General features: G+C 35.8%; 2 protein-coding genes across 2 annotated transcripts; one reads left to right on the top strand and one right to left on the bottom strand.

Moving 5' to 3' along the window:
• The first annotated feature begins 873 nt into the window (after window positions 1-873).
• LOC145612613 (autophagy-related protein 8C-like) lies at window positions 874-3,438 on the top strand. Its single transcript, XM_081667950.1, has 6 exons — window positions 874-1,098; window positions 1,197-1,262; window positions 2,358-2,413; window positions 2,513-2,565; window positions 2,908-3,026; window positions 3,130-3,438. Exons 2-6 carry the CDS (start codon window positions 1,226-1,228, stop codon window positions 3,243-3,245), a joined length of 381 nt encoding a protein of 126 aa, XP_081524076.1. The 5' UTR covers window positions 874-1,098; window positions 1,197-1,225; the 3' UTR covers window positions 3,246-3,438.
• A 2,764-nt stretch (window positions 3,439-6,202) lies between these two features.
• LOC145611626 (uncharacterized) lies at window positions 6,203-12,294 on the bottom strand. Its single transcript, XM_081666969.1, has 3 exons — window positions 11,457-12,294; window positions 9,870-10,911; window positions 6,203-6,970 (listed from the first exon to the last, which is right to left on the bottom strand). The coding sequence occupies exons 1-3, from the start codon at window positions 12,017-12,019 to the stop codon at window positions 6,632-6,634; spliced, it is 1,944 nt and encodes a 647-aa protein (XP_081523095.1). The 5' UTR covers window positions 12,020-12,294; the 3' UTR covers window positions 6,203-6,631.
• Between the last annotated feature and the right edge of the window lie 12,986 nt (window positions 12,295-25,280).

Below are 25,280 nucleotides of genomic sequence, written 5' to 3'. Positions count from 1 at the left end.
ATATAAAATCAGAAAATCATCCTTCAATATATAAAGATGGATGGAAGAATATGAGGAATCTCAATCATCAATGAGAGTGAATAAATCAACATAAAGATGAAGATTAAATCACCTTAATCATCTTCTTTAATTTGGGGGTCACAAGGAATCAATAAGAGAGCAAGAAAGAAAGCCAAGAAGATTACAAAAAGACGTTCAAAAGCTTGGATTCCCATGTGCTCTATCGGGAAAGGCCACGCCCGACCGGGCGAGCAAGCTCATGTTGATGATGTTGCTAGCGCCCGGGCAATTGGGATTTTGCCATTTTCCTTGACATCGTATTTTGCCCCCTTCCGCTGTGCCAGGGCGAGCTCGCCCTGGCAGCCAGGGCAATGAGATATTCATCAAAATACTACTCCTTGATGTTTAAGAATGTAATTGTTATTTTCCTTCCTTTATCACAAGTTCACAACACTTGTTACTTTGCAAGGTTTTTTTTTTAAAATTTTTTTTTATTTTTTTGAGGGAAATGTGTCATGTTTTTTAATATCATGTTAATTCGATAATTTTCCATCTATATAGAATCAGTCAATCTTAACAATTATACTTTGTAAAAAAATAGTCAATCTTCACAATTATATTTTGTAAAAAAAAAACATTTATTTTTAGCTAAATATAAACTATAAACTTTTCACTAAATTATATACAAGGTAATAGAGATTATATCGATTGACATGATTTTATCTCGGTTATACATAACAGCAAGGCAACACAAAAGATATAAAATCCAAACTTCCAAAGGTTTACCAAACACCAAAGGGAGAGAATTAGGAGAGAATTAAGAATACTTCCCTTGATTACTACGACAATCCAACAAACAATCCTTTCGATCACCCTGCAATTCCGTAACCCTCTTTCTATCCTTTCCCTAAAATATAAAATTATCTCCAAACAAATATAAAAAAATTAAAAAAATCTCAGAACACTATATAAATATCCACAAAACCCTTTTTCTCTCTTGTTTTTTCTTCTTGATTGCTTTTTGGATTGCGACGTGCCACATTGAGTTCTTGGTAAAAGAGGTTTTCAATCCAAAAATCTTCCCTTTTTTTGTTCTGGGTAATTTTAATTTGCCAATTTTTAATTTTCTATGGAGTTTTATTTTTATAGTTGATTTTCCTTAATATTGTTTTATCTTTTTTGCTTGATATTTGCAGGTTTCAATTCTACCTTTTTGAGTGGTGAGATGGCTAAAAGTTCATTCAAAATCGAGCACCCTCTTGGTTTGTTACAATTTCTTGAATTTTTTTTTGCCCCCTTTAAATTTTGGTTTTGTTTGGTGGTATTTGAATGTTTGATGATCAACTTTTGTGAAATATTTATCTGGGTTGTTTCTAAATATGAATCTTGGAAGCAATTTTGGGCCTTTTCTTCAGTAGAATATTTTGGTGATCAAATTATGTGAATTATGCATATGGGTAGTTTTTATACATGAATGTTGGATAAATTATGCTTGATTATGTTAATTATTGCAATAATTTGTAATTTGATAAAGGTTTTGCTTGCAAAGTTTAAAATCCTGTGTTCATGATAATAAAATATAGTGAATGATATTGATTTGGTTGATGTAATGTTGAGGAAAGGGGGAATTTTGGTTGATCATGTCCTGTGTCTTGTGTTATTTCATTAGTAAACGTGTTCTTGAATATGACTCTTTCTTTGTACATTTTTGCATCGAAACCGGGTACTTACTGGAGTGACAATTCTTGTAGTCCTGCTTCAGTTTAATTTGGACCATTGGCTTGATGTTTTTGGGAAAAAAAGTATTGGATATGATGTACAATAAGTATTGCATAAGTTAAGCAATTGAATTTTTGCTCTTTTCTTGAAGGAATATCCTTAATTCATTGTGAAGGAAACTAATAAGACTAGGGATATTCAATTGGTATTGATGACATACATTGGTTACTCTAGTGAACTTGGGGAGATAAGAGGCTGAGATTTTTGCTATAATTCATCAAATTAAGCATCTTGCTTGTTTGATAAAATAATTTTCTGTTTTTTCCCGGTTTTGTGCAATGTGTTTGTAAGATGCTGTTCTAAATGTGAAATATGTCATGGTTAGATACCTTGCTTGAAAATTTTTGAGATTAAAGTTTTTCTAATGTATTGAAGGTTGTTGCTTCTTTTGAACCATGTTACAAAAATGTGTTTGTGTTGTAGGTCTAATTATTCCCATGTTTGTTGTATTGACTTGTAGCTTTGTTTTCCATCATGTATCTTTTTTTTTTCTTTTTTTTTTCCCTGAAGAATGTTAATTTGATTGCTAAAGCTGTTGGATGCAAAAGCATTGAAGCTGGTTTTTTTTTTTTGTTCAGAAAAGAGGCAAGCTGAAGCTTCTCGTATCAGGGAGAAATATCCTGATAGAATTCCTGTAAGACACTTGTATTTGTTAATTGATTCTGATGATGAGTAATTGCGTCTTTGATTTCTTATCAATGGTTAACCTCACCTATTTTTCCAATTTATGCAGGTGATTGTGGAGAAGGCTGAAAGAACTGATATTCCTGACATTGATAAGAAAAAGTTAGTCCCATTTCTGGTTATCTGTCTTCAATTTCCAATATTTGAGGCTAAGTAGCATAACTGGTGTTTTGAAAAATATTGCACCTGTTGAACTGGTTTCATGGCACATGTGCACTGTTGTCTCGATTTACAGTTTGATACTAAGATTTGACTTAGCAATGTTAGCATTATGAAACTTCTCTCATTCTTTTTACATTGACACTTGTAATTATCAGTTTATATAAGTTTGCTAAATTGCAACAACATCTAACTATTTGTAGGTTGTGCACATCTGAATAATGTTCTTATCATATCATTGATCTAGTGATTTATGTTTGGGCTACCTGTTGTAATGTCTTGCAGGTACCTCGTTCCAGCTGATTTGACTGTCGGACAGTTTGTGTATGTGGTGAGGAAGAGAGTGAATCTAAGTCCTGAGAAAGCCATATTTGTATTTGTCAAAAATATTTTACCTCCAACTGGTAAGTTGGAACAATCTGTTAATGTTGATTGATACTATTTTAACAATCTTACATGCTTTTTTCATTTTATGGTTTGTGACTTGGTTGTTTGGTTGTGCTACAGCTGCTTTGATGTCAACAATTTATGAGGACAATAAGGATGAAGATGGGTTTCTATACATGACTTACAGTGGGGAGAATGTGTTTGGTTTGAGGTGCATTGGTGACAGCTCTGACTGATGTGCTCGTAAATAATCAAAGTTGACATAAACTAGAAATGTAAATCCTCGGTTGCTTATCTTACTGCTGTTTTCTTAGAAGCACAATTTGTGTTCCTGACAGTCAGGCTTGATTCTGTTGATATTTTTAACTACGTATTTTGAAGATTCTTTAGATTGAACGGCTTGCTGGTTTATATGTTCTTTTAGTTTGATGCTTTGTCACTACTTCATGGCCAAAGCTATCTTTCTGTTACAACTTACAAGTTTGGAGTAATACTCTGTTCTTTTTCATGCTAAAGCCGGCATGGCTATGCTTCTTGAGCCTATATTGCAAAAGAGATGGGTTCATATCTGAGTTTTGTTTTGGAAGGGAAATAACAATTATGTAGAAGGGAATGAAAAAGAACAAGGGTGTTAACTCCTAAGATGTTTTTCCCTTTGAACCATTTTAGGAAACCCGTGAATCGTTTGGCTCAGCAAATCTATAGAAAAGAACCATATGCTAACCTTGCTTGCTTGTCCTTGCCATATACGAGTATTAAGTATCAATCAAATAATCCCTACTTAATGATATACAAGTATAAAGAATGTATAGTGCCTTTGACTTTGCCATTATTGTGGTACTTGTCTTATTGATTATTCAAAGTTGTGCTCAGTGGGTGAATGTTTAAGTTAGTTTGCAAATGTTAATAACCTTAATTTAAGAATTTGAATATCTCCGATATCTAATCCAATAGGAATCACAACATTGTATGTCCTTATATATGCTATAGAAGTATAAAAGCGGGAATGGTTTTGAAATTATAACATTGTATAAGTATAAATGATAGAATATGTTCGGATTAATTTGGGTCGTATTTGAGTGATGGACCATTTATGTTGGGTTTTGGGGTTGTATTATGAAAAATGATCAAATATTAGTCGCATTAATTTGCAATTCTAAGAACAATTTGCGCTTATTTTGGTAATCATATGGATTGTAGGTCACTTATGCTAGATTGCTAGACAAAAACATGAATTTCATGTAGCCTTGCAATTTTCCAGTAACATTTGAGATGCAGATTGTTCTCCCAACTATCTTAAGTACACCAGCCTTAAAACAATTTGATCAAAAACTTCATTCATAATTAAGCTGATTTCTCACACAAGGAAAAGAGAAAAACAAGCAAAACATAAGAAAACAAAAGGGAAGCAATCTTGTCATTTTGGAATAGAATCCTTCTTATCAAGTTGTTGCTTTGCCCGCTTGATTCCTACCATTGCCGCGACCTTGGCACCGATTCCTCCTAAGAAAGTCTTCTTCTTCTTCTTGTTCTCCATCTTATCAGTTGGGTGTACGTCCTCCATAGCACCAAAGCCTCCTTCACCCCATTGATCAGCCCACGTTGGCGCCTCCGATGCCATACCAACCTATGAGGAGAGATTTGAGGGGTGCTTTGTGTAGTTGTGCTTGCTCTAGCAACAAGAAACTAAGGAGCAAAAATATGGTACAATGTCTCTTAGAAAAATGGTTTGATTATGCATGTGGTTTGGCTGTTTTATGCTGCTTTCAGTGGACATTAGACAAGGCAACTTACTTTTCTTACATGTACCTTTTCCTTCTTGTTAAGCAAAGTGTTTTTGTGTGCCAACACCTTTATTAATCTTTTTTTCTTCTTTGTTGTCCAATCACTCTTCCTCATTTGGAAGTTGTTACAATTATTGGCTAATTTTATAGACAATTTCTATTTTCTTCTTGATCTTAAATAGCTACTTTAGACTTTAGTTAACATCTATAAAAAGATAAATCCAATTTAACTACTTTTTGTGCTTATGAAGTAGATATGGCCATTATAGGCCTTAAAATGGGCTGTCTAGCTATCATAGTGACCAACCATGTGTTCCAGCCGATCCGTTCGACCCAATCCCCCCTAAGGCCCTGCCCTTACGAGGTTATGAACACTCCTTCTAGGACTACTAGTGACTTCCATCAAATAAAACACTATTGTTAACTAATTCTCTCAGGACCAGAGTGATTATCCCTCCTCGATGGTTATGCAAAAATCCAAAACTAAATCAATATTAATTGTTGTTTCTTGTAATGTTGAATCCACAATGTTAATATACTTCCTTTGTTTTTAAATACACGTAACAAATTGACTTTCAAACTTGTCAATGTCTAACTTTTAATCATCGATATTGTAACATGTGAAGCAATATAAGATAGTGACCAGAGGAAATTAGCATTAAATTTATCATTAAAGTTGTAATTAAATCATACTTCGTATATGGCAACCACAAGTTCATAGGATATAAGGTCTCTTTCCTTGAAATTGATTATTCACCTGTTAAAATAGTTAACCTTGTTCCGGGGTGGAACCGAAGTGATGATCAGAGCATAAGAGAGTAAGAGAAAAATAGAAGAAAATAGAAAAAGTGAGAGAGCCCGTCCTACCATATGACTCTTGGTATTTATAATCATTTGTAAGGTTCATACTATTTTTAGGCTATAGGCTTGGGCTAGTGTGCTTTTATTAACTTGCACGGTTCATTGGTATCTTAAAGGCTTTTTATAAAGTAATGATTTGGGTCATTATATATCCCGTACAAACCTTTCCTTAGCTTGCTGAATTAATATGACATCCTGGATGTAGTTAAGGTTTGGTATTTCTATTTAAGAATCAGATTTAATATTTATATTCCAATGTATTTTTTTTAAATTTTTTTGTTCTTTTAAGATTCCAAGGTCATAAGAATGTTAAAAACAGAATTTAACATGAATCCTGCAAAGGAAAAGCAAAAAGAAAAAGATACAAAGAGAGAATCACTTCAGTGAAAGGGAAATATAGAGCTCAAGATATTCAAAGCTAAATTCATCAAGTTTTTTTATTTTGTTTTTGTAAGATATTGCATTTTACTATCAAGTACAGTATTTTGGAACAGATTTTCAACCTTTGAACGCTTTTAGATAGCTGGATACCCTCTTCAGTACGAAGTTTGACATAAGACGGTTTTATTTAGCACAAAGTCTTACATAAGACGATCTCACAAATTAGACTGCTCGTCTTTATTATGGATGGATTTTACACAAAACCTACTCTGGTCAAAATACTTCATGGTTGATCGCGCCAAGATTAGCATCTAACGAAAGAGTAGCTTTGAGCCTTTGATGCTCAGCACACCCGAAGAGCAGAGTGAGCAATTGCATAAAATTTAACGTCCAAGCAAGGCTTGGATGTAAATTCAAGAGTCGAGCTTGGGCCGTAGAATTCGTGTTTCTTTCATTTCTCTCATTCTCAGCAGCCTATGGCTGATAAATATCACTTGTTATATCTACAACGTATGCAAGTAATGCAACTCGATCAACAAAGAGGAAGAGTTGGAAAGCAAAATTAGCAACTACACTACAATTTTGTACTTGCCTATCTACTTTGCTTTCCTAACTGATTTAGATTTTTTCATTTTACGGTTTTTACTATCAATACTTTCCCAGCTGTATCCACTGGGAATCGCAAATGGGTCTGAAATCAACGCCTCAGGACACTGCTGCGTCTTGTTAGATGATCGACTGCTGTTACTTCGTCTTAGCCACGAAGAAGTTGAAGATGTAGGTGTGGTGCGATTTTCTCCTTCAGAAGCATTATTTCCATTGCTCAAGAATCTTGGACTCGACAACGGGGTGTAGAAAGACTCCGTTGGTTGCAACTCGACGAATTTAGAAAACGTAATTACTACTCTCACTGTTGGCACCACAGGGATTGCAATCTGCATCATCAAGACAAAATTGCATGCATTAATTCAGAGTGGTAGCAATAATTATACAGATGGCAGAAACAATACAGGACCACTAGATTTATACAGCAAAGATGCATACTTGGTTGTTGAGATTGGTACCACCAACAAAGAAACCAAAAGAAGAAATTCATCACATTAAGATTCATAACATCCGTGAGCTATAAAGTTCCAAGTCTTTAATTTAAAGCAGATAAAAGAGAAATTAGGTATATGATCACGATTCGTGACCTAAAAACTCCCATCCTTCCGAAAATGAGTCACTTGTTGCAGTATGACAGGATTGACAGCAGAATGTAGATTGATCGCTTTACATACACAAATAACATACTGAAACAAACTTAAATCATTTCCATTATTCAATATTCATGCCTCTCAAGCAGTTCACACCCATGTTTTGAATCAGATCAACTAAACTGTCAGAAATCATTGCAGTTCATATTAATAAGCTGTTCAACAGAATGATCCTATTAACATATAGCCCACAAGCGGTCTTTCACATCAACACATAGTTACGATAGATTCTGGCTATGATAGATTCCATAATAACTGGTATGGATCCACAATAGTTATGGCTAAGAGCTGGCCTAGCCACACCCAAAATAACCAACCTGTTTTGGTCATTTGTAAAGGGTCGGAAATCTATTACCCAAATCTTGCAATAGCAGGCCAAAGACAAAAATGCATTCGGGCCAGGTCACACTCTAAAAATAGCACTTCACTGCTCAAACCCAAGACGGGCAGCTTTCATCAACAACAGGACTGCAGGGCACTCTAAGAGAAAAAAAACTATGGTCTCTAAACACCAAATTGGCTTTCGGAAAATGTTTGCAAGATTTTGGTAAAATGAAGAGTCCGAGTACCCTGTTATTCAAGTATACGGAATACTACTTTAAATGTTTCAAAAGCATCACACAAATCATTAAAGTCTGATACACTCAATTCACCAAGATCCAGCTTGATGATGAAGACAACTCCTCTCACAAGTCATGCATACCCCCAATACACCAACAACCTGGAATACCTTGAAAACCAATCTCTCATAAAAAGACATAATCTACATTGGTTGTATAAATAATTACTATAGAGAATGCCACATGCCCACATCATTCCTTAATTTTGGTAGACTATATTAGAGTTTAGAGGTTAAGTTTTCTTCTTCACTCCATCTCAATAATCACAACACACTAAGAACAATTAACAATGGATGGCCCCACATACTTAAGGGTGACCCAAGTCCGACATAAAAAAAACAATGGTCCTACAAAATAAATTCCTTAATAATACTTTAATATTTTATTTTTTTTTAATTTTGTTTAGGTAAAATTCAAAATCAAACGGTCACATTTCCAAGACAAAAACATCGGATCAAGTGGACCCATTTGGATTACATAAAGCCCAAACAAAGCTTTGTTTTGATCCTTCTATATCAATTCATCCACACACACCCCCCCACCAATAGACAAATCATTCTTCCAAATCTCAACACTCCAAATATTGTAAAAAGTTCCAAACTTCAATTTTACCCTAAAAAGCCTCAAAACTATCCCACATTTCCCAATTATCAATAAATCTATATACTATTTCTATAGATAAAGCAAAACCAATACTAGCAAATAAAGAGTATAGTCAAACTATCAAGTAGGAATCATGTAACATGTCCAAAATACCCTCTAAATTTTACATTTTATGAAAACTATCTTCTAATACTGATAAAGTCATAATTTCTATTGTATAATCGATTGTATTATATGAAGTATTATAGACATTGTTACTTACACTCACAAAGCAAACAATACTGCAGTGATAAACCAATGAAGTTAAAGACTGTGTATACTTGTATTATTGTATATTGGATAATAATTAGGTGAAATGACAAAAATGACCTTTTGTTTTACAATAAAGGAAAGATTTTGACACCCCCACATTTCCCATTTTCAATAAAAATCAAATTATCTGAGTGAATAAAGCAAAGTAAGACTAGTAGCAAAAAAAAAAAAAAGACAAAGTTAAATATCACTATATCAGGTACTATGAACAGGGTAAAATACCCCCACTGCCCTTCATCTTTACTGTAACAGAACAAGGAGGAAACCTTGCAACCCCACATTTGACATTTCCCAAGTATCAATAAATCTATACTAGTATGCTCTTTTGGACAAAGCAAGCAAAACTAGTAAACAATAAAAGTTATAAAACTAAGAAAATTTAGGTTAAGAATTACAGAATATATACTTAAAAGTTCCCTATAGAGTTCTATTTATCTTATATTTCGTATCTTCAAATTATAACACCTAAGCTAGACGAATAAATGCTCACAAAAACCACCTTAATTTTCCCTTCACACATTACCAACCATCCGCCGAACAAGGAAAAATTCCAATCCCTGAGGAAACTTGGAAAGTGAAAACCCACAAATTTTAACTAAACTATAATATTGATCACAATCCGAGGTAGTTTGTTAGCTTGCTACAAACTTGCACCCCTTTATAGTTCGAAAACACAACACACTATATACACCACTTGATATACCCAATATATCAAAAAAAATGCAAATTTCAGAGATGCTTTATCATTTCTTTTATGTTTTAACGAAGGTTAAAGCAAGAAAACTTAGCAAAACAAGTTGAAATCAATTGAGCAATTGCAGTGTAGGTGAAGAATCAATAAAAAATACCATTTCCCAGTAACACATGACATGACACTGACAAAACTTGCAGCCCCCATATATCCCAATCATCAACAAATCAAACTCACATTAATTAATTATTAATTATTTAAATTAATAAAGCAAGCAAGAAATACCAACAATAAAAACGAACAAAGTTAAAAATTAGGTGAAATTAAAGTGAAATGCCAAAAATGCCCTTACCTTAACAGGAAATGACCCTGGTGGAAACTTGGTAGTGAGCAACTCCCGCAACCTCCTCACAGCCTTAACCTTGTTAGCCAATATATCAAGCAACGGCAACACCTCCTCCGTCTTCAACGGAAAATCATCCGTCAGCCACACCGTTGGCCGCAAACTCTTCACATACTCTTTCTCCTTCGTCTTAACCTCGGCCGAGGATGCCGCAACTACCGGTATCCTCGACCCCTCATTCACTGATGAAGCTCTTCGCCTCTCAGGCACCACCGGTATCCTCGACGCCTCATTCACATTCGAACCTCGCCCCCTCTCCAATACCGGTATCCTCGACGCCTCATTGACACTCGAACCTCGCCCTCTTTCTATTACCGGTATCCTCGACGCCTCATTAGCACTCGAAGCTCGCCCCCTCTCGAGTACCGGTATCCTCGACGCCTCATTGACGCTCGAACCTCGCCGCCTCTCCGCCACCTTAGACGACGGCGCAAAATTGATATCGACGCTTTTCCTCCCAACCGACACCCACTCTCTCTCCTCCTTAACAAAACTACTATGCCTCCTCTTATCATCAAAATTCAACTCAAAATTCTCTGCCACAAGAAAATCATCTTCTTCATCAAGCTCTAATGGCAGAACTTGTTCATCTCTAGAACTCACTTTCCTCGACCTAAAACTAAACACTACATTCTGTACGTCGAAAACCTTCGCCTTCCATTCTCCGACGCTTTCAATCTTCTCTTGCCGACGCCAATTTGTGCGGGGAATTAGCTCCGCCTTAGTGACGTCCATTCCTGGTCGGTAAACGCTTGTTTGAGAGCAAAACGCCGCCACGTCATCATCCGTCATTGGTGAACCGGCGTTTTCAAAAGCGTCGAAAATTTTGCCGTCGTCGCGGTTGAGGACGATAAGAGAACCTTCTGGAATGTCTTTATCGGGGTCGCCATCGCCGAGGAAGAGGAAGCTTTGATCAGCTCGTTGGATTTTCATGCCGTCAAATCCGGCGAGTGTTGTGTCGGCGCGTAAGTTCCCGTCGCGCTTCCATATTCTGTCATTGTCAACATTAATTTAGCGTTATTAGTACAGTCTTTATGATAATTTAAAGCTTAATTTAATTAATCAGATGATTAATTATAACTTAATGCTGGTTCAGTGAACGTTGAGTAATTTCAAAAAATTAAATGTTGCAAACCTGTAATTAGGACGAAACTTAAGCTAAATTTGTAAGAACATTTACAAAATTACAATTGATTATGTAAAATTAAAATTTTAAAAACTTGAACTTAATTTTTTTGGTACGAGATGAGATTAAAACTTAAATTTTCAAAAAATTCAAAATTATTTTCCACCAAACTTCTTGAAGACTTGCATTGTTTGTAGAAAATTTAGATTAAAATAGATTGAAAATCTAACATAGGTAAAAATGTAGATTGACACCAGTTACTTTCCAGTTTCCATTAAATAATTCTTGATAAGAATATGAGAGTGTGTAATTTTACGACCCGGGGAGTAACGTAACAAAAGAACGTAACACGACAGCACCCCGGGTGTAGGAACTAAAAGGTTGTAATAAAGAAATAGCGATGGAATTACCGGTAAGTATCAGAGGGGGCAATTTTGCCAATAAAAGGAACAAAAGAGGATTCAAAATGAAATTGAATCTCTAAATAAAAATCCCTCATTCTCCTAAGAACACCAAGTAACCTCGGAAGACGACGGCGCCACTTAGCCCAAGCAGCAAGATGATGATGCTGAACAAGAATCCTCGCAATTTCCAGTTTCCGGCGACACACGGCATCCTGAAGAGGGTTCCACCCGGATGAGTTCTGAAGTGACACGTCAGCGCCGGCGGAGGCGAGGAGTTGAGCAGAAACGGCGTCGTTTAAGCGGACAGCGAGGTGGAGGGGAGTGTCACGGAAAGGGATATCGTCGCGGCGGTCGAGGAGGGAGGAGATCTGATCGGAGAGTTTTTCTTGGAGGAGTGAGTCGGATTCCGAGGTGACTTTGGTTGGGTCGGCGAGTTTGGGGAGGGTTGAGAGGAGGCGGGTTAGGGTGGGGTGGTCGTGGAGTGCGACGGCGTAGTGGGCTGGGCTGTGGGAGTAGGATGATGGGTTAATGGGCTGGGCTGATGATGGGTGGGGTGGTGGTTTCGACATTGGAGGGGAGTGAGTGAGTGAGTGAGTTGCAGAGAGAATGTTTAGGGAGGTGGAGAAGAGGGAGGGGTGATAAAGGGGATGGAAGGGTAGTTTGGTAATTTTAAGAGGAGAGAGAAAGGAGAAAAGGGAAGAGATGTAGAGACTAGAGAGAGAAGTGGACAACACGCAAGGACAGAATGGAAGAAGAAGGAGAGATGAGAGATGAGAGATGAGAGATGAGAGATGAGAGAGGGAGAGCGCGTCTTTTGTTGAGGATGTGAGAATATGAAATACGGACGTCTTGGATTTTATTTGTCTCTTTTTATTTTTCTTTTTGGATTTCTTTCTATGGTGTCTTTTTCACTTTTTTTTTTTATTTTTTTTTTTATTCTATAATATGTTTTCTTTTTATATTTTATTTGTGAGAATTAGAGACTTTGTAAACTACTCGAGGAATGAGGAAAAAGTGATTTGTTTGCCGTTTTTAAGGTTAGCATATTTTTAGTTCATATGGACTTTCACATTTTCTATTTATTTTTGGTTTTCATAGATAAAAACATTGAAAAAGTAAATTGACATTGGATTTGCAAAAAAGTAGAGAGAGAAAGTAATAAAAGTTCATGGGAAAACAGAATTTACATGGGAAAAATAAATTTGCACAAGTATTGTTGCAAATTGGAGGAAAGTTTGATAAAATATTAATATTTATGGTTGTTGGAAAAAACAAATGGGGTGAACATTTTTTGACTAAAATTTGTCCATAAGGGACTATCAAAAGGGGACGGAGGGAGTATTACTTTCTCTCTCTACTTTTTTGCATACCCAATGTCAATTTATTTTTTCAATGTACTTTAACTATTCTTATTTGTGTTTATTAATTCCCGTGAAAAATGTCCATAAGGGACTATCAAAAGGGGACGGAGGGAGTAAAAATTACAAAATAAAAAGATACGGAGTAAGTAATATACATTGAGAAATATCCAATAAACTTTCAAAAAAAATGTCCAATAATAATTTATCAAAAAGAGTACTGTAACATTTAATATCCAATACGGAGTAATAATTAAATGAATTGAATTGGAAATTCATTATAAATATTTTTGGAGTCTAAACTATACTAATAAAAGGTTTAGTCTTATCAAACGAGATCTAATTCATTGAGAATTTAAGAATTTTGTATCTGTATAAGAATGTACTACGTATAACTGTAGAATTAATTACACACTAATTAGAGCTTTTATGTTTTGTGGAAATTTATTTTGTTCATTAATAGCGATTAGAAATTAAATGGATACCCTTCGATTTACCTAACAACTTGCTTGTGAGTGTACGTCTTAGCCTATTTGTTCATTAATAACGATTAGAAGAAGGGTACCCTTCGATACATTAACAACTTGTATGTGCGTGTATGTCTTTGCCTCTATGTGTTTATCAAGCTTAGGTTAGTATTAATTAAGAACATAATAATTCAACGAGGTTAGTAATTAGATTATCAAAACATAATTATATAAGTTAATATTTCATTGTACTTTAAGTTGCATACACTTCTTTATTAATAAATAAAATTTTCATCAACAAAATTAGTTGAAAGGATTTTAATAAATGGGTAATTAGTTCAAACTTTAAAAGGTTGAAGAACAAGAACAATTTCTCTCATAAAATACAATTGTTAAACCACAAAACAAATTAGCACTTTATAAAAAAATCTTCCAGATGATTTATTTAACCAACAATATAATATTGCTACTCTTGTTTCATTAATTAAAATTAATATTCTATTGTGTCTTGATTTACCCCTCAATTAAAAAAAAAAAAAAAATACATATTAAAATGTATGGAAATCACTTGAGGTGAGCTTTTCATCAATTGTATACAGTTTGACCTACGAATTGAGATAATCTATTAATCTAAAGCAAAATAATCCCAGTAGGTCAAACTCATGCAAAATAACTTGTAATTTGTAAAATGTCCCATTTATAAGAAACAAAAAGTCTCAAATAAAATCTAATAAGACAAAGTTCAAATAAATATTACTCCATTACAATTAAAGTGCTCGTTTATAAGATTATATCAATATATCAAAAAAAAAAAAAATGATCATGTGAAATATTATTAGATTTGTTTCCACGTAACTTTATACATGTAATTAAAATAGCCAGAATGATGAGCTATATAACTTGGTATAAATCAAACTTAGGGCCTGTTCTCATTGACTGAACTCAGCTGAACTGAACTGAACTGAACTGAAATGAATATTTTATAAGAGAAGGAAATTAGGAGCTGAACTGAACTGAACTCAGCCGAACTGAACTGAATTTCAACGTAAGAGAACATGCCCTTAGCTTCTCAGTCAATGATTTAGAGCACACAAAACAAGCAAAATAACATAAGTTTCTTTTGTTAAGTAGTGAAATTCACAAAAAAGGTTGTTTAAAACGAGTAGAAAAATAATTGAAAGGAGGGAGCAAGAGAAAGAGGCCAAAACCTTTGAAAAGAAAAGGTGAGGAGGAAGAAGGGGTTTGTCAGGTGGAATGGTAACCAAAGCCAAAAAGAGCCAAAGTTTAAAACAGGGTTATTTGTCTCTCATTACCTAGACCATTTCTCCCCTATTACCAATTTCACTCCCTACTATGCTTACACTATAAATCCATTCTCCATATTTCACTCTTTCAATTGCTTACTCGTCCAATGTACAATTTTGCAAAATAATTACACGCGTATATTGTGTCTTTGTATATCGTATCATTTTAACTTGCATGCATGTTAATGTATAAATTTAAAACACTTAGGCCTGGTATAATTTGTAAATATACTTTTTATGTTGTAACTCTTTCGCTAAAAGTTTTTATGTTAGCAATTTAAATATTAACAAGTAAATAATGTAAAATTTTAAAATACGGGGTATATATGTAATTATGTATGTATAAATGTATAGTGAAACGAAAGTAGTTATGACTTATATCCTTAAATTATCTTCCTCAAATGTTATGAAATATGAATTACTTTTTTTTTTCTGAAAACAACTTTGAATTATTTTGGGTATAAAACCGCTACAAAGGCATGAAATGTAATGTGACTCTTTGAATTGGCTGGCCCTGTGTTGGACTTGCAAATATTGGGCCTAATAACAAAATGTGTACTCGGCTGGGCTTTGAGAAAACCTTAATTAATCTATCTCAAATTCCCTGATCGTTTTAATGTTTTACTACATTTAACCAAGTGGAATCGCGTGATTGGTTAATTAGCATCAAATTTTTCATATTACTATTTTTGTAATACTCCTAAAAATTTCCACGTAATTCAATACTTCAACTAACATACATGCATGCAATATGACATAAACTTTTTTACTTGTCACCAAGGATGCCTAAATTTACCTTTACTTAACATCTATTTATAAACTTGAAAATCAAAGCATAGGTATCATTTGCAACAATATATTTATCATTTTTTTCTTGCTAATTTTTAAAGCTAGCTTACATAAACACTACTTGCAACATACATACATATATTTGAAAATGCCTTCATTATTTTCAAGCTTGTTTAGTTGCTTCTCAACTTCCACCCATCAAGTTGCTTGTGATGAAGAAGCATCAGCAAGCCAAAAGAGAACTAGTGAGTCCAAGAGCAACTCTGAGATCAAGAGATCATCGGTGCCAGTTGTGGTGCCTTATTTTCCCGTGGAAGCAAGATTATCTTACTTGTGATGATCAGTAATTTTCCGACAATTTCAAGATGTTAAGAGATATCTTTCATGCAAATTAAATGTGTACTACAGACACCATATCGCGTGTTCTTATATATAATGTGCCGTCAATTTTCCATCTTTAATTGTTGTAACAATATCTATCATAAAGCTTATACATTTAGGTGCACATGCGTGTATACATAATATGACGCTCTCCTTATATGGCGATACATGGCGATTCTGTAGTTACCAATTGTTGACTCGAATGAACAATACAAGAGGGGGGGTGAATTGTATTGTGGAGGAACTGGGGTAATTTTTGCGTGGTTCTAAAAGAAACTCAAACAAAAACTTTAAAGTGCAAGAGAGATTTTACGTGGAAAACTTCTTGGCCCTAATCAAGAAGAAAAACCACGACCACAAGGGATTTTAAACTCAATTCTTAATAATAATAGGGCAAACAACCTATTACAAATTAAGACTCTAAACTCAAGTTCCTCTACGAACTTAAGTTCCCCCTCAACTGATCCCTCAATCAGTTGAGCTCTCAAATCTCTCTCTTTCTCCTTGCTTCACTCAAAGCAATCTACACACTCTAGAGTTTACCCAAACTCTTCCCAATACAACTCGAATTAAAACTCTAAGATGCTAAGTACAAAGACACTCAAGGACTTAAGTGGATTTTGACTCTTTTCGAAAAGCTTAGAAGATTGTAATGCTCAAGTGTGCTCTTCAAAATAGAAAACTAATTCTATTTATACTAGAGGAAATCAGTTGAAAAACTCCCACGTCTGCCTTGACTTCCACTTCACCACAACTCCCATGAAACTAGGAAGTGCAGTTCGTGGAGGCTTGGGCAACAAGCTGAAGTATTCTTGAGGAAGTGGTTTACTGCTTCCTTAAATTTCTCAACTTCCTTGACCAAGTAAAAGATCCGTTTAAAAAGAGTTTTCAAAGGAGATTTTACCAAGTCAGATTTTCCAAAATATTAGGATAATTAAAACAGAAAATCTTTAAGAAAATAGAATAGTTTAAAAGATAATTTTCCGAAAATAGAATCTTTTTAAACAAGGAAAATAAAATCTTCATAAACTGAAATTAAATCCACTTAAAATCCTATCAATAATCAAAGTACTTAACATATATACAAGAAGCCTAAAATAAATATTAAAGATACAATAGACTCCTTGGAACTTAGTGAAGCTTCGACTCTGGAGCTTCAGTTCCTCACTCAAGGAACTTGGCTTCTGATTGTCTTCTATCCTTGTCCAAAGCTCTTCCTTTGACCTTGTTCCATGCTCCATTCTGACTCTAGAACTTCGTAGCATATAAACCTGTCAACACTTCAAAGCTAATAGACAAATGTTAAAGTCCTTATGGGTTTGCTTAGGTTCCTTGAGTCATCATCAAAACTTAAGATCAACAATATTCCCCCTTTTTGATGAATGACAAACCTAAGCAAACTCATGAATAAAATTGAAAGACAATCAGAAAAGGAAAAACTACTTTAAAAGAAAAATGAACTAGCTTTAAAAAATAACAAGGAACTGAATGAATTGAAAATTATTGAAAGTATTGAAAGTGAAAAATTATACCTTCTAGGTTTAGATGGATGGAGAGCTTGTCAACAATTGAGTTTGCCTTCTTTTCCCCCTTTTGGCGTTCATCAAAATTAATGCACACAAATATATATATATCTAAACACAGCACCATGATAATGGTTTGTGTCCAAAGCATAGAACAAAGTACATATAGGCAGAAATAGTATGCAAATAGTCATAAAGCAAGCATGCAACATCTATATAAACAAGCTGATGTTCCTCCAGAACATCCAAAAAGCAAAATACCCTGTTTTAAGTGTTTACAGACCAAAATAAGCGAAATAAAACAAAGTTCAATCCAGACCAAATTCAAAGATAAAAAGTTTCATGGCTAAGACATAAGAGAAAACAGAATTAGGCTTCAGGGGCAGAGGATAGATGCTCTTCTCCTGCATCTTCTGCTGGTACTTCTGCAATGACCAGCTCCTCCAGCTTCTTCAACAGATCTGACTGCCCTTGAGATATAGTGGAGGTGCTCTGCTGCACTGCTGATGTGAGCTCAGTAGAAGCCCTTGCCCATTCTGCCACCATCTTCTCCAGAGACTCAATCCTCTGAACTAGAATAGGCTGTGCATCAACAAGTGTCTGCACTGTATCCTTGAGAGCCCTTAGTTGTACAGTAGAGCTGACAGAACCAAGACCAGTCAACCCCACTTCATCTTCTACTTGAACTGCAGCCTCAGTGAAAGTGCCCTGTTCCCCCTGGACAAAAGTTCTCTCTTCTCCCTTATCATCACATAAATCCACAACAGCAGTTGATTCAGCTTTGTCTTTTCCTTTTGGCCTAAAAGCCAACCTTGTACTCTTCCTTTTGCCAACACTAGGAGCACTCTTTGCAGGCATTGTGAGCACTTCCTTAGCCTTATTTTCTCCCTCACCCTCACTGTCCTCTCCCTCCAGCCATCTATCCAACTCCTCTTCCTCCATTTTCTTCACACTACCTTCATCCTGCTTGGGTTTTGGAAGAGTTTTGGAAAGGAATTGGGTGACTCCACCTATAACAGTTAGGTTTCTGGCCTCGAGGGTTCTTGGTTGTACATAATGGTTTGTTTTTAGCTTGAGGCTTTCATAGTTAGTCATGGAGACACCACAACTTTCAAGGAGAGTGATTAGCAAATTTGCATATCCAACCTTCAAATGGTTGGCAATGCAGTGAGTGAGATGCTGGATCATTAGGGAGGGGAAGTTTATTTGTATCTTGTTTTCAAGGCAGTACATGAGCACAGCATCAAGGTGATTAGCCTCGTTCCTGTGCTGAGTTCTTGGTATTATGGCCATATGAACAAAGATAAACAGCAATTTTTGGATAGGTGAGAACAGGTTATGGTTGGTTTTCACTTTGGAAGCTTTACCCCCAATTGACTCAACAATTTTTTCAATGGAAACATCATCAACACTTAATTCAGTTTCTCCTTTAAAATACTCATCAAACCCCTCATTAGGAGTTCCAAACACAGCAGCCAAATCATCAGCATCAAAACTAATTTTCTTATTTTTGACTCGGCTAGTACACACACCATTCACATTCTTAAAATTTGCACAAAATTCTTTTAACGGAGCATGAGCAATCACATTGTCATAACATTCACTAAACAACTTAACCCAATTTTGAGCCTCAAGAATATCAAGAAGTTCAGTATACTTACTTATCTCACACCACTTGAGATTAATGCAGAGACCAGCGATGAATCGATCAGAGCTTGCTTCAAGCCTCTTGACAGCAGGTGACTTTGATTTTTCCCCCTGAATCGGTTCACCGAGTTCCTCGTAGTCCAATTCCTCTTCAACCTCTATCTTCCTCTTCTTTGAATCACTGCGACCCATGGGCTTGTTTTGTGGGGTTTCAGCGATGGCTTGAGTTGAGGTTTCAGTCTCAACTTCCATGGGTGATGCTTTTTGAGGTGAATTTTGGATTTTTGGTGAGATTTCCATGGGAACTGGAGAAGAATCACTGAAGACAAGTGTGTATTTTACGGAGTAGGGTGGTGAGGAACAGTGGTTAGGGTTTGGTTTCATTTTATAGTGGGGTGAATTCTGAGAGGTGAATTAGGTCGGTGGAATAGTGTAGAAGGTGAATTGAATGGGGTATGTGTCGTTTGATGAAGGATAGAGAAATTACTTTTCACTTGGTCAGATTAAAGATGGAAGATTCATTTAATGTGATTTGACATCAAGAGTCTTGATTAAATAGAGAAGTTTTTGATCAGAAACTTGAATTGAATTCGAAAAGACTAGGGTATTTAATTGAGGATAAATTTGAATTTAAAGAGATAAACTTGAGAGATTAATTCAAAAATAAAAGGATAAGATTTTTTTTCCCGGAAGATAAAAGTTAATTAACTGACTAGCTAATTAATTCAAGAAGAGATAGAACGAAATCTTATGAAAATATTAGGAGGAACTTGGAACAAATCAACATAGCTTGTTAGTAATATAGATAAGCAAGTGCAATTTGATTTCTTCACATACAGCCACAATCCCATATGTATTGCCATACATTTTAATGCTCAGGACTATGTTTTCACATATACAGATTGTGTAAGACACATATAATGCATGCACAATTGACTTATACCTTGGGGAACCTTGAGGTCTTCTAACTCAATTGTATCATACCAAGTTCCATGCGCATCTTTTCAAATTTGTCCCTGCTCAAAGGCTTAGTAAGAATGTCAGCAATTTGATTTTCAGTCTCACAAAAAACTAATTTAATTAAGCCTTTTTCCACATTATCCTTAAGGAAATGATGCCTTATATGAATATGCTTCACACGAGAATGATGAACTGGATCCTTTGAAATGCATATGGCACTAGTATTATCACAGTAAATAGGAATGCAATTATACTTCATACCATAGTCTCTTAGTTGTTGTTTTATCCAGAGTACTTGGGAACAACAAGCAGCAGCTGCCACATATTCTGCTTCAGCAGTTGACAAGGCCACTGTGTTCTGTTTCTTGGATCCCCAAGAAACTAGACATGGCCCAAGAAACTGAATCATCCCTTAAGTACTTTTTCTGTTCACCAGATCCCCTGCATAGTCAGCATCTGCAAAACTTTTTAAATCAAAAGTATCACTTCTAGGATAGAAGAGACAAAGATTGTCAGTTCCTTTGAGGTACCGTAGGATCCTTTTTACTGCTATAAGATGTGATTCTTTAGGAATAGATTGAAACCTTGCACATAAGCCAACACTAAATGCTATATCAGGTCTACTAGCAGTTAAGTATAAAAGAGATCCAATCATACCTCTGTATCCAGTTTGATCTACACTAGTTCCTTGTAGATCTTCATCTAACCTTGTGCCTGTTCCCATAGGTGTATGGTAGGTCTTTGCTTGGTCAAGATTATATTTCTTCAGTAGTTCCTTGACATACTTTTGTTGGTGAATTGCAATACCTCTTTCTGTTTGTTTGATTTGTAGTCCAAGGAAGAAGTTGAGTTCCCCCATCATGCTCATCTCGAATTCACCACTCATTAGTTCAGCAAAGTACTTGCACAAGTTTTCGTTAGTTGCTCCAAAAATAATATCATCAACATATATTTGAACAACTAGTAAATCAGTTCCTTCAGATTTTAAAAACAAAGTTTTATCTACTTTTCCTCTTTTAAAATCATTTTGAAGAAGGAACTTAGAGAGCCTTTCATACCAGGCTCTAGGAGCTTGTTTCAGCCCATAAAGAGCTTTATCAAGCTTAAAGACATGATTAGGAAATTGGGGATTTTCGAAACCAGGAGGTTGTTCTACGTACACCTCCTCTTCAAGAAAACCATTTAGGAAAGCACATTTAACATCCATTTGATACAGTTTGAAACCCATGAAAGAGGCAAAAGCAATTAATATTCTAATGGCTTCTAATCTAGCAACAGGAGCAAAGGTTTCTTCGAAATCAATACCTTCTTGCTGATTGTAGCCCTTCACAACAAGTCTAGCCTTGTTTCTCACAATTGTTCCATATTCATCCAGCTTGTTCCTGAATACCCACTTGAGCCCTATAACCTTTTTGTGTTCTGGTTTCTCTTCAAGATGCCAGACCTTGTTCCTTTCAAACTCATTTAGTTCATCTTGCATGGCTATTATCCAGTCAGCATCCTTCAGAGCTTCGTCATGATTTCTTGGCTCAATTGTGGATAAGAAGGCTTGGAAGGCACAGAAGTTCCTCATCTGTGATCTGGTCTGAGTTCCTTTACCAATATCACTTATGATAAGATCTGTTGGATGAGAGCCTTGATATTTGAATGGCTTTGGATGAAACTCTCTAGCAGGAACTCCAATTTGAGGCACTTCTTCTTCGGTTTCTTCTGCATTTTCCTCGTCGCCGGATTCTCCATGATCTTGTTCCTCCGAGGTTTCTTGATCAGGAACTTTAGCATTTTCTTGATGTTCTTGCTCAGGTTCCTCTCTTACTTCCTTGGTTTGCTTGGAGGCTTCCTCTTCTTCTTTCCTGTCTCTAATCATTCCAATTTCATAATCATTAATGTCTTGTTCCTGTACATTCATAAACATATTAGATTCATCAAATATCACATGAATGCTTTCTTCTACACACAATGTATTTTTTTTGTAAACTCTATAAGCCTTGCTATTTGATGCATAGCCAAGGAACACAGCTTCATCACTTCTTTCATCAAATTTTCCTATGTTCCTTTTCCCATTATTATGGACAAAACACCTGCATCCAAAAGCTCGAAAGTGAGAAATATTGGGTTTTCTGCCCTTAAACAGTTCATAAGGAGTCTTATTAATGATTGGTCTCATCATAACTCTATTAATAATATAACAAGCAGTATTAATAGCTTCAGCCCAGAAGTTCCTTGGAAGACCACTTGCTATTAGCATAGTTCTTGCCATGTCTTCTAGAGTCCTGTTCTTCCTTTCAACAACTCCGTTCTGTTGAGGAGTTCTTGGAGCTGAAAAGTTATGATCCATGCCATTTTCTTTGCAAAAGTCATCGAATCTTGAATTCTCAAACTCTGTTCCATGATCTGATCGAATGTGGATAATTTGATTTCCACTGGACTTTTGAACTCTTTTGGCAAAGGACACGAATTCATCAAAAGTCTCGTCCTTGCTAGACAAGAAAATCACCCAAGTAAATCTAGAAAAATCATCAATAATAACTAAAACATATTTCTTTCCACTTCTACTTTGAACACGCATGGGGCCGCACAAATCCATATGGATTAGCTCCAATGGCTTTGTGGTGCTGACCATGTTTTTGCTTTTGAAGGAGGACCTGACTTGCTTGCCTCTCACACATGCACCACAGATATGTTGTATGAGGAACTTGACTGAGGGAAGCCCTATGACCAAGTTCCTTGCTCTAAGTTTATCCATGAGTGAGAAGCTAGCATGTCCAAAACGTCTATGCCATAATAAAGGATCATCATTAATGGCACTCAGGCAGGTAAGGTTGTTCCTTGGAACAGAATTCAGATCCACAATGTATGTGTTCCCTTTTCTAGTTCCTTCAAGAACAACCCTTCCTGTTTTATCATTAATGATGTTGCATGAATCAGAGGTAAAACTTACAGAGTTTCCTTTATCACAAAATTGTGATATGCTCAGCAAATTGTGCATTAAACCCTCGACCAAAAGTACATTTTCTATTGAATGGGAACTGGACCTTCCTACTTTTCCTTTAGCAATTACTTCTCCCTTCTTGTTGTCTCCAAAGGTCACAGTTCCTCCTGGATAGGCCTCTAGTGAGAGAAACTTTGATTTGTCTCCTGTCATATGCTTTGAACAACCACTGTCGAGGTACCACATGTTGTTCCCCCCCACTAGGACCTGCAAAAGAACTTCATTGGTTAGATTCAGGAACCCAGGTTTCCTTGGGTTCCTTGGACGTTGAAGCAATATCAGATTTCTTTACCCAGACTTGCCTAACATTCTTGTTAACAGACTGTTCCTTCTTGTTACAAGTAGCAACAAGATGGCCAGTTTTACCACAGAAGGTACATATTTTATAGCTAGGCAGGTCTACATATTTTTTCTTGTTCTTATGCTTTGAACTTATGAATCCTAGACCTTCAGTTCTTTTGGTTTGAGAATTCTCAATCCACTTAGGAATTCCAACATGACTAATGCATCTTTCTTTTCGAAGCTCAAGTTCCTTCTCCAATTTTGCCTTTTCAATTCTTAACTCATCAAGATCAAATTTTAGTTTTTCAAAATCCTCATTAAATTTAGGCAAAGATTCAGAGGAGGAACTTGGAGATATTTCAGCATTAGCTAGTTTGTATTGAGTCAGTTCTACATTTACCATAATATTTTCAAACTTGAGTTTCTCATTCATTTCTTTTAGGAGAAGATTCTTGTCAAAAAGTTCAAAAAATCTGCTTTGCACATCAGTTCGTTGATTTTCAATCCACGTACTGTGTTCCTTGCAGACTTTGAGAGCTCTTTGACACTCACCTAGACGAATACTAGTGTGAGTCCATTCATCTTCCATTTCAAACACTAAATCAATGAGAGCATCTTTAGTATAAGTTTTAAGTACATTAGGATCAAGGAATACCTCTTTAGCAAGCTCATCATAGTAAGCCCTGTCATCACGTTTGGCCATCAAACACAGATGAGCTGATTCTTCTTCAGGTTGTTCCTCTTCATCCTCACTTTCAGAATCTCCCCATGCAGCTATCATAGCCTTCCTTATGTATGTTTTGTTGAAAGGAGTTTTGTTGTAGTTGCTCTTAACTTGTTCCTTTGCCTTCCCTTTACCTTTCTCTGTTTCCCAAAGTGGACACTCACGAATGAAGTGTTCCAGTGATCCACATTTGTGACAACCCGAGTCAGCCTTTGAAGTAGAGGGTTTCTTGGTGAAGTTCCTTGACCTGTTGTTTCTGTTGAACATTCTTTTGAACCTTCTCACCAGCATAGCTGCCTCTTCTTCATCTACTTCAGATTATTCTTGATCTCCATCTTTGAGAGCCACGCCTTTTCCTCGGTTTCCTTCACTGTTGCTTGTTCCCAGGTGCAACTCAGAGTCATGAGGGAACCAGCAAGTTGCTCAATGTTGAACTTTGTGAAGTCCTTTGTTTCTTGTAAGGCTGTTACCTTGGCTCTCCATCTCTCATCTTGAGGGAGGCTTCTTAGAACTTTTCTGACCTGCTCATCAATAGGGATTTGCTTTCCAAGAGAAACAAGCTCATTAATAATGTTAGTGAATCTAGTTAACATTTCCTGAATTGATTCTTTTGGTTGCATTTCAAACCGTTCATATTTTGACATAAGCAAGTCAATTTTAGAGCGTTTCACTTCGTTAGTTCCTTCATGAGTTACTTGAAGTAAATCCCAAATTTCTTTAGCATTTTTACAACCCATAACACGATTGTGTTCATGGGGTCCAAGACCACAATGAAGTAATTTAACAGCAAGTGCATTAATTTCCATTTTCTCAAAATCTTCCTTATCAAACTCAGACATAGGTTTAGGTACTACCTCATTTTCACTGTTGGTTTTGGTAATTTCAAAATCACCAACTTCGATAACTCTCCAAACTTGGTAGTTGTCAGCTTTGATAAAGATTTCCATCCTGTTCTTCCAATAGGTGTAGAATTTCCCATTGAACATAGGAGGACGCTGCGTTGAGTAACCTTCTTCCAGTTTCTCGTGATTGTTCATCTTGATTCCAGGAACTTAACTCGTCAGGGTTTCCTGATTTCTTCGAGGAACCTGCTCTGATACCAATTGTTGACTCGAATGAACAATACAAGAGGGGGGGTGAATTGTATTGTGGAGGAACTGGGGTAATTTTTGCGTGGTTCTAAAAGAAACTCAAACAAAAACTTTAAAGTGCAAGAGAGATTTTACGTGGAAAACTTCTTGGCCCTAATCAAGAAGAAAAACCACGACCACAAGGGATTTTAAACTCAATTCTTAATAATAATAGGGCAAACAACCTATTACAAATTAAGACTCTAAACTCAAGTTCCTCTACGAACTTAAGTTCCCCCTCAACTGATCCCTCAATCAGTTGAGCTCTCAAAT

The sequence above is a fragment of the Chenopodium album genome, chromosome 24 (genome assembly GCF_948465745.1).
Source record: "Chenopodium album chromosome 24, dcCheAlbu1.1, whole genome shotgun sequence".
Lineage (NCBI taxonomy): Eukaryota > Viridiplantae > Streptophyta > Magnoliopsida > Caryophyllales > Amaranthaceae > Chenopodium > Chenopodium album.
This window is presented reverse-complemented; position numbering and strand designations above follow the sequence as displayed.